We start from the raw sequence: 9,410 nt of genomic DNA, 5'->3' as shown, positions 1-9,410 counted from the left end.
ATGAGAGTATAACATTATAACATGATATAAAACTCAAAAAAGTTGATTTTACATGATATTGCCCCTTTAAAAAGAGAAGAAGAAAAAATAAACAGCATATGATATTAAGAGATTTTGGTTKGCAGGGAGATCGTGGACAATCACGAGAAGGAAAACGCACTGAACATTGTGACCGAGGACAGGACCTACCACATCTACGCAGAGTCTCCTGAGGATGCCAGGTATATCTGTTTTTTTTTCCCTCCTTCACCATCTCGGCTGTAAAGGTGACGTGTGGGACCGAAGTTCCCCCTTGTGGTCGCCGAATGGAAGCTCACCGTGTAATTTTCAATTACACRWTTGCTGACTTGTGCTTTCTCGACTCCCTCTGACCCGTTCAGCGGTTGGTTCAATGTGCTGAGTCGGGTCCACAGCGCCAGCCCCGAGCAGCTCATGGAGATGCACCACGAACAGGCCAACCCAAAGAATGCTGTGGTTAGTATGGTTCTACCTCTCTGCTGCTTTTTTGTTTCCRCCAGAAAAACAGAAACTTGTAACCGATTCTGCTGAAATATGACGACCCAGTTTTTGGGGTTGTATTGTAATCTATATAATTATCCCTCAAGAATCTGAATATGTAGCTCTTCTCGACTGTGTCAGCCTTTTATTTCTGTAAGAAGCATAATAACAGAGAGACAATAATATCAAACAGCTGCGTGGACCATTTGTGTGATTATTTTCTGTCTAAAAAGGCAGATATTTCAATTTAAACCTGTTGTTTTGCATTTAGGGAACATTAGATGCGGGTTTGATCGATTCTGTTTGTGCGTCGGACAACCCAGACAGGTGAGGAAAGCTTCCTAAACCCAGCCACTCTCTAAATGTTGGATGGATTTAACCATCAAGAGAAAAAAAATCACATTTGTGATGTTTTCCTTTCTTTCTAGACCAAACTCTTTTGTGATCATCACAGCCAACCGAGTGATCCACTGTAATACAGACACACCTGAGGAGATGCACCACTGGATCGGCCTGCTGCAGAAGTCAAAAGGAGACACCAGAGTTGATGGGCAGGAGTTCCTGGTTAGAGGTGCGTCTCAATTGTGAACTGCTTTGATAAAAAGAAGAAGAAGWCCGTGTTTGAACAGAAATCAGTACTTTGATGTTTTTTTAAACATCAGGTTGGCTGCATAAAGAGATGAAATCAGGAGCTAAGAGCACGTCTCTGAAGCTGAAGAAGCGCTGGTTTGTTCTCACCACGAACTCTCTCGACTACTACAAGTCATCGGAGCGTAACGCGACTAAACTGGGAACCCTGGTCCTCAACAGCCTCTGCTCTGTGGTGCAGCCTGACGAGAAAACCTTTAAGGACACAGGTCAGTTCATTCAGTCACCCTGATCTGCCTGTTCCTGTTAAWGTTGTGTGACACGTCCTAATTTTCACTCAGGCATTTATTACATTTTTTTTTACTTTTCTAACAGGTTACTGGAATATAATCATATATGGGCGTAAACACTCTTACCGGCTTTACACTAAACTGCTGAATGAAGCCATGCGGTGGGCGAACGCCATTCAGGGAGTGATAGACAGCAAAGTTCCCATTGAAACGCCAACACAGCAACTCATCAGGGACATCAAGGTAATGGAGCCTTCACTTTGTCTCCTGTTGTGATTTGTTGTTGTCTAATGGCTGTTTGTGTCATTTTAAGGTTRGTCATTTGTGCAGCGCTTGTTTCATAATTACTGGTGCTAAATGTTTGACATATTGTGACCTAAATTCTTTTTAGTCATGCAAACCTTTGGCAGGGACCCACACTGTTGTGAAGTGAGGTACTCTCACTGTGTGCTGTGATCTTCATTCACCAAAACTTTCTCAGTTCTTTCAGGCATTGATGTGGTTTTTACTGTAGTGACAACATTATGTGGGTTATACAGTACGCTGTTTTGCCATCTTATTTGTTTTGGATACTTTGCTCTATTTTAACCAGTGCTATGACTTCTGTTTTTGGTCACCTTTTTTACTTTTGCATACAAAATACAAAATGTTTTTTCTCATAAAAAATACTTTGAAATCTCCTTAGTGTTTTCAAAAACAATGTTCTTGTTTTGTTTTTGTCCTCTTGTGTTACTTTTAGCAATTTAGCTATTGTTCTACTACTTCTAGCTAGTCTTTTGCTACTTTTAGCCTTTAGCTAATGTTTTGCTTGATTAACTCACTTCCAGCTCTTTCAGCAAATTTCAGCAGTAATTTTTTTCTTTTTTTGCAGAAAATGCAATTTCTTTAATTCTGTGTTTTTTTTTTAATAAATTTSCTGAGAACTACGTTTTCCTTTTTCCTTAAGAAGAAAAACAAATTTCTAAAGAAAGGAGGGTCTGAGATCACTAATCCAGTCCTCTGTGTGCAGGAGAGCAGTTTGAACGTGGAGGCTGTGGAACAGACGTATTGGAGGAACCCCATCCTGCGATATACCCAGCATCCTTTGCACTCCCCCCTTCTACCTCTGCCTTATGGAGATGTCAGCGTCCAYTGTGAGTGCTTTGGCCCGCAGTCACTGTTTACAAACTGCTGCTGGTGATGTAATCATTCATTTAAGGCAGGGGGGCCCAAACATTTTCCCTGTGAGGGCCAAGATTAAAATCAATCTGAGGGCGGTGGGCCAAATGCAATAATATAATACACAAAATGCAAATACTTCAAGTAAAGTTGTATTTTTTATGATTAAGCTAGCAGCCAGTGCAGCTGCCCACTTTTTTTTGTTGTTTTTTTTCCATCCCATGGACATGGAGAAAATTCAATGTTTGCTTGGGCAGCAAAGGCTCATGAAACTTTTCATAATTTAAAATTTGAGTATATGTGGTCTTATAAGGTGTGCAAATCTAGATGTGTGCTTAGATCTAATATAAATGTCTCTTGAAGTTACTTGTATTTTATGTTTGATCTTAACATAATTCAAAGATAAAGTGAGAACCTAACCGAAGTTAAGACTATCTGCATGGCAGCTCCTTGTACCTATAGTTGGACCAATGGCTGAAAAGACTAAGTGTAAATATAGAATTTCTACATAAAACAGTAGATTACCATCATAACCAGGACAACTGCTAGTGGGCCAAATCAAATAGCTTGGTGGGCCAAATTTGGCCTGCGGGCCCCACTTTGGGCACCTCTGATTTAAGGGTACTGGATAGCATGGTAGAGATTTTATAGTATATGCTGAAATTATTTTCAGATATTTTCTCAGAGGGTTTTAGGAATTTGTGCTTTTCATTTTTTTTTTAAACGCAGTGCAGCCTGAGGTTGATTAGAGCAACATATTCAATGAACTCTTCAAGTTGAGCGATTCTTTACATTTCAGCTTTTGGAATCCAGGTTTGCATTTTTCAAATTGTGTACTTCCTTTTTAATGGGCAGTTGGGTCTGTTAGAATATCTGGTAGATTGAATTTCTAAAGAAATGTGCCAGTAATTGAACGTTTTTTAACAGAAAATAAGTTTATAGATTAAATTTTGACTGCGTCTCCATCTCTGTCAGTGCAAAAGGAAAAGGGCTATACGAGCCTGCAGGACGAGGCGGTGAAGATTTTCAACTCGCTGCAGGAGATGGAAGCCGTGTCAGACCCCGTGCCCATCATCCAGGGAATCCTGCAGACCTGCCAAGACTTGAGACCGTTAAGGGACGAAGTCTACTGTCAGCTCATCAAACAAACCAACCACGTCCCGCACCCCAACAGTCCCGCCAATCGTGCCCACTGGCATCTCCTGACCTGCATGAGCTGCACCTTCCTGCCCAGCCGAGGAATCCTGCGCTACCTCAAGTTTCACCTGAAAAGGTGCCGATCTGTTTGTACACAAAGACCAGGTGTTGAAAGAAGATGGTTTCAACTTGCCTCTTTGTTCTTTTCCCTCAGGATTAAGGAGCTGTTCCCYGGAACAGAAATTGAAATGTTTGCCCATTTCATCGGGGAGTCTCTTAAGAAGACAAAGACGAGAGAGTTTGTTCCTTCCCAAGAGGAGATCATGGCTCTCCTAACCAGACAGGAAATGACCACCACAGTCTACTGCCATGGAGGAGGCTCCTGCAAGATCTCCATTAACTCTCACACCACTGCTGGAGAGGTGAGCCACCTACTGTCGTATGTGAAGTGACTACTCTTCTCATTGTTTGGTTTTGTGTTTGAGAAGAAAAAGCCACATCGGTGCCTGCCTGTTTGTAATCATGGTCAGGTCGTGGAGAAGCTGATCCGAGGTCTGGCTATGGAGGACAGCAGGAACATGTTTGCACTCTTCGAGCACAGGAGTGCCGTCGACAAAGCCGTGGAAAGTCGAGTCATCGTGGCCGATGTGTTGGCCAAATTCGAAAGGTACGATTGAACCACATAATTTATTGTCTTTATCATTAAACTTTGACTCTAACATCTCAGTTTGGGTGTGAATCAACCACCTTTTGAGGAACACAGAAATTCTTGTTCTGAAGATGATAATGACACGAGGATAGTGTTAGAAAATTAGAGAAAATCAGATGTGTGAGTTACAGATTTATAACCCTCCCTCCCACACAGAATGGCTGGCAGCGAGGAAGCTCGGGACGAAGGCCAATGGAAGCTGTATTTCAAACTTTATTGTTTCTTGGATGTGGAAAGCATGCCTAAAGAAGGAGTGGAGTTTGCATTCATGTTTGAGCAGGTTTGTAGAACCCATCTTCAGTTTTATTAGGAGTAYTTAATGAATTATAAAGTGTGCACAAATCATTTGTTGTTGTTCTTGCTCATTAGGCTCACGAGAGTTTGACCCGGGGTCACTTTCCGGCCCGCGAGGAGACCCTGCAACACCTCGCAGCTCTGCGCCTGCAGTTCTTGTTCGGAGACAAAGCCCGGGTCACGTGGAGCCTGGAGAGCGTCTACCCCGTGGGACGCCTGCGAAGTCGAATCCTGCAGTTTACAAAAGCGGGCGGAGCGTCCGGCTCGGGCTCGGGCCAGACCCTGGAGCGGCGGAGGACCAGCTTCCTGGACAATACGTTGCGCCGGGGGCTGAAGACGGGCTCCATGAAGAAGCAGCGCTTGGAGGAGGAGCAAATGCTGGAGATGTGGATCAAGGAGGAGATGTCTGCCACCAGGGCGAGCGTTGTGGAGAAGTGGAACCGCCTCAAGAGTTTGGATCAACACCAGGCCATGCTGAAATACATGACCATCATCAAGGAGTGGCACGGATATGGATCCACTCTGTTTGACGTTGAGGTACGGCCACCTAAGTCTTGAACCAGGAGGTTTTCAGACCCAGTTTTATTATTATTACCTGTGTGATACAAGTCTGTTTTATTCTTTACAGTGTAAAGAAGGAGGGTTCCCACATGATCTGTGGTTGAGTGTGAGTGCTGAGAATGTGTCCGTCTACAAAAGAGGAGAGCCCAAACCTCTGGAGACCTTCCCGTACGAGCACATCATCTTCTTCGGCGCTCCACAGCCGTGCACTTACAAGATCACCGTGGACGAGAGAGAAATGTTCTTCGAGACACCAGAGGTAGACTTAAGATAGTACAAGGATTATCTACATCTCTGTGGGCGTTAGTTGGGATTACTGTATTTGTGTATAATACAAGAAATTTAACCCCAATAGTATTATACACGGGAATAAATTTTGACTGACCTTTTTTAATGTACAACCAYAATAAGTTTCAATATTTCCTCCCGTTGWAAGTCGTGCATAGTGAAACATGTAAACCGTAGCTGTTTACTGAATGAAGAAGTCAGAGGAGAAGAAAACTTGTTTTCTTGTTAACCGCAGCGATAGAAAAATATACTTGGTCTTTTAGTTGCATGTTCAGATAAATCCATCTTAATAATTTACAAACCAGCTTCTACTCTGGTCTGGGAGCGGATTGTTTTTTCAGTGACACACGGAACCGGTGTTACACCATATTTTGTGACCGTCATATATTGTAACCAGAGGGGTCGCTGTTGCGTTTCTACAACAGAACTTGGCCGAAAATAGCCACAAAGAAGAATATGATACGCCAAAAGTGTAACCCAGAGGTCACAAAATATGACAACTGTTGTCAAATATTGTGACTTCACTGTAGCTTGGTAAATAGTAAAAATATTTATTCATAAACAGATTCTACTCATTGTATACATCCTCTAATGTCAGAAAAATAACTTCTGATCACTGGCATGTTGACTATTACTATTACTACTACTATTATTTCTACTATACATGATAATAGCAACCATATTATGTGACCCTGTACTAATTTAATAACAGTCACCATGTCAGTGATCAAAAGTTATTTTTCTGACACTAGAAGATGTAAACAATTGGTATAAATAGTTTTTGAATAAAATTATTTACTATTTCCTTAGCTACAGTGAAGTCACAATATATGACAGCTGTCATATTCTGTGACCATGTAGTCAACAGTTTTTGTTTTTTTCTTCATATGTCTTCAGCCTCTGACTTTTGGCGTATCATATTCTTCTTTGTGGCCATGTTTGGCCAAGTTTTGTAGTAGCAACGCAACAGCGCCCCTCTCTAGTCACAATATATGACGGTCACAAAATATGGTGTAACACCGGAAACTTCCGCCGCTCGCTCTCTGCAGCAGAACATGCCCACACAAGTGTGTTTCCCCAAATATGTTTCACCACCAGAGGGCACACCGCAAATACTGAAAAATCCTGAAGTCTGTTTGAAATGATAACATGATGATTAGATTTTTTAAAAGCTTTTTAATTTAAAAAATTGTTGATCGTATTATACTCAAGATCATATTATACATGAATAAATATGGTATGTTTTTTTTCTTTTTCTTTTTTGTCTGTATATTTGCAGGTTGGAGARATCACAAAGATCATGAAAGCCTACATAAACATGATTGTGAAGAAGCGCTGCAGCGTCAAGTCTGTGTCCAGTTATGGAACCAATTGGATCAGGTGATGCATCGGAGACGACACGGTTTGTTCTTTTGGACATTAAGGACAAAGACAAGYGTGGAGCAGTGAGACGGGAAGAATGAAAATGTCCTTCGGCCGAGGTTTTGACTTGAGCCACATAGTAACATGAACAATCTACTATATCCAGGAAGAAAGCTTTGTCTAAAGACCCAAAACCGCCTGATTTTTGTTGTTTTCCTTCTGGATGTTGCTTCTTTCTTCGCCGTCTTCCCTGCTCTAGTTGATTACACTGGTCGTTTCACATATTTCTTACAAAAAAAACTGTTTTTTTTAATGGATTATTTTTCAAAGTCAGAAGAAACTTTTGTTGCGACTTGAAATGTTTTCACACCCCAAATACCAAAAAAAAGAACAAAAAACAGAGAAATTCTCACAAATGTAAACTCAAACGCCATCTCTGAATGTGCTGCACACTAACTGATTAGCACCTTTAATGTTTTTGTTTGTTTCTGTTAAACATTGCGACTCCTTGTAATGAATGTTCTCCTGAATGGAGAGTCCCTCAGGGTTAAAAAAAAAAAAACACAAAACAAAAAAAAGTTCCCCTTTTTGCCTTAAAGCTATTTGGAGAGCAGATGTGGCCTTGCAGAAGCAGAAGATACACTTGTGTGTAATTATTATTTACATGTGTCACAAAAAATACATCTCAAGCATCTAAATCAGGGGTGTCCAAAGAGTGGCCCACAGGCTATCTGCGGCCCTCTGAGTGATTTTGTGCGGCCCGTGACTGCAACTAAGGAATCATATAATTTTGCCCCCCGGGAAGTAAATGCAGACAGACGCCTTTTACAAATTTTAATTGTAATATTTTTGTAATTGTTAAGTTTAACACAAAATGGGATGAAATAATCTTAAAACGTGCAATATTTGGTACATAATTCTTTCCTTTTTACTTAACCACATTTCTTATTTTTATTGCAGTTTCATAGTAAAAACGACCACAAAACCTTTACCAACTTTTACCAAAAAGAAGTCTTTTATGTAACCATTCATAAAACTTAATATAACAAGCTGGGTTTGATCATTGACAGAAGGAAACTGGACTTTGTTAAAAGAATGTGAAGTGGTCATAATTTCCATCCAATTCAACACTTTTATTTGCATCTCTTTAAGCCTTCTRTGAATCTGTTTTAGCGAATGCCAGCTACACTTTTTAGTGCTTCAACCCTTTTAGGACAGGACGTCCATGCTTTTGTGGGTCTAAATGAGATTTTAACTGCAAATCTAACAAAATTTTTACCCAAAAGATCTACTACCAGACCTTTTATTAGCAACTATATTTGAAGAAAAGTCATTCATTTTACATTTTTTTTAACGTAGATAAACTGAAATGTGCTTTAACCCAACAATTAATTTGACAAATCAAAGGAACTGAATGCATTWATTTTATTAATGTAATTGTTTCTACACTTTTCATGTTTTGGAATGACTCACTTTCCACAAAAGTTACTTTGTCCTTCCACTAAATTATTGTGTGTTTTTGTTGAGGGTTTCAAAATGAAAAAAAAAAGTATTAGTTTTATTATTTTATTTTCGTGGCTAATGAATACTTTCAACTTGATCATTTTAGCCAGCATGTTAAAAAAATAGGACACCAGTGAAAAAGGAAGAAAAAAACATTCTCGTTAGCAAAGTTTGATAATAAATTTTACTAATAATGCTAAAAAAGGTAAACTCTTTGACTAATAAGTATTATTATATGGTAAATTTTTGTGCTTCTAACCCAGAGCTAGAGTGAGCTGAATATATCGATAAAATACCCCAAATTTTGAGCATGTGATGTAAAAATTAAACTAGATGATGACACTTAATTGAAATTTTGTCTGTAGTTTGTGTGTGTTTGTTTTAGCTTTGAGTGACRTCAGCAKCCATAGAGGGTGGGGTATTTATTTWTAAAARAWCTCAATGGATTTGAGAGAATAAGATGAATTGAGTCGATGCAGTTTTGTTACATTTTCACCTTTTTGTGCTTTCAAGACCAYGAGATATCACTTGATTCAAGGTTGGACTGAAGTGTTTTCACACATTTACTATTTCCCTGTTATTAGGCCGACCTGTATAGTTCCTGATTAAAATAATTTAATCTCAGTGTAACAAGCTTAGTACTTACCTCACGTTAGATTTCTGTCTTCCATCTCGTTCGCACTCAGCAGCTCTGGTCAGCTGCCGGCGGCCAAACCAGAGACTTTCCATCAATGATGACTGTATTTCTGAGACTTCTGACTGTTCTGAAGAAGAAAATAATCAGAAAATGTTTTATATCAGAATTTWAAAAAACGCTTTAATAAATTATTGTATTTCAAAAATTGTGTGTTGTCACCTCGTCTTTTATTATGTCCTCTAATGAGCAGATTATTGTTGAGACACTTCATGATAAAATATTTTTTGTAATATACATATATATATTTGTATGTGTGTATATATACAGCGGGTAAAATGAGTATTGAACACGTCACCATTTTTCTCAGTAAATATATTACTAGAGG

The 9,410-nt window shown here is 39.6% G+C and overlaps 1 protein-coding gene across 1 annotated transcript; it reads left to right on the top strand.

Moving 5' to 3' along the window:
- Positions 1 to 125: 125 nt before the first annotated feature.
- Positions 126 to 9,230, top strand: myo10l3 (myosin X, like 3; the record flags this gene model as incomplete). Its single annotated transcript, XM_014016702.1, is given in 14 exon segments — positions 126 to 221; positions 381 to 474; positions 770 to 825; positions 927 to 1,069; positions 1,161 to 1,355; positions 1,462 to 1,619; positions 2,386 to 2,509; positions 3,510 to 3,807; positions 3,886 to 4,093; positions 4,202 to 4,338; positions 4,537 to 4,660; positions 4,750 to 5,211; positions 5,303 to 5,494; positions 6,803 to 9,230. Coding segments are annotated over 14 exon segments (2,392 nt in total), but the record flags the coding sequence as incomplete, so codon positions are not given.
- Between the last annotated feature and the right edge of the window lie 180 nt (positions 9,231 to 9,410).

This window comes from Austrofundulus limnaeus, unplaced genomic scaffold, assembly GCF_001266775.1.
Source record: "Austrofundulus limnaeus strain Quisiro unplaced genomic scaffold, Austrofundulus_limnaeus-1.0 Scaffold152, whole genome shotgun sequence".
Lineage (NCBI taxonomy): Eukaryota > Metazoa > Chordata > Actinopteri > Cyprinodontiformes > Rivulidae > Austrofundulus > Austrofundulus limnaeus.
Note: the sequence above shows the minus strand (reverse complement) of the source record. Positions and strands in the feature narration are given on the sequence as shown.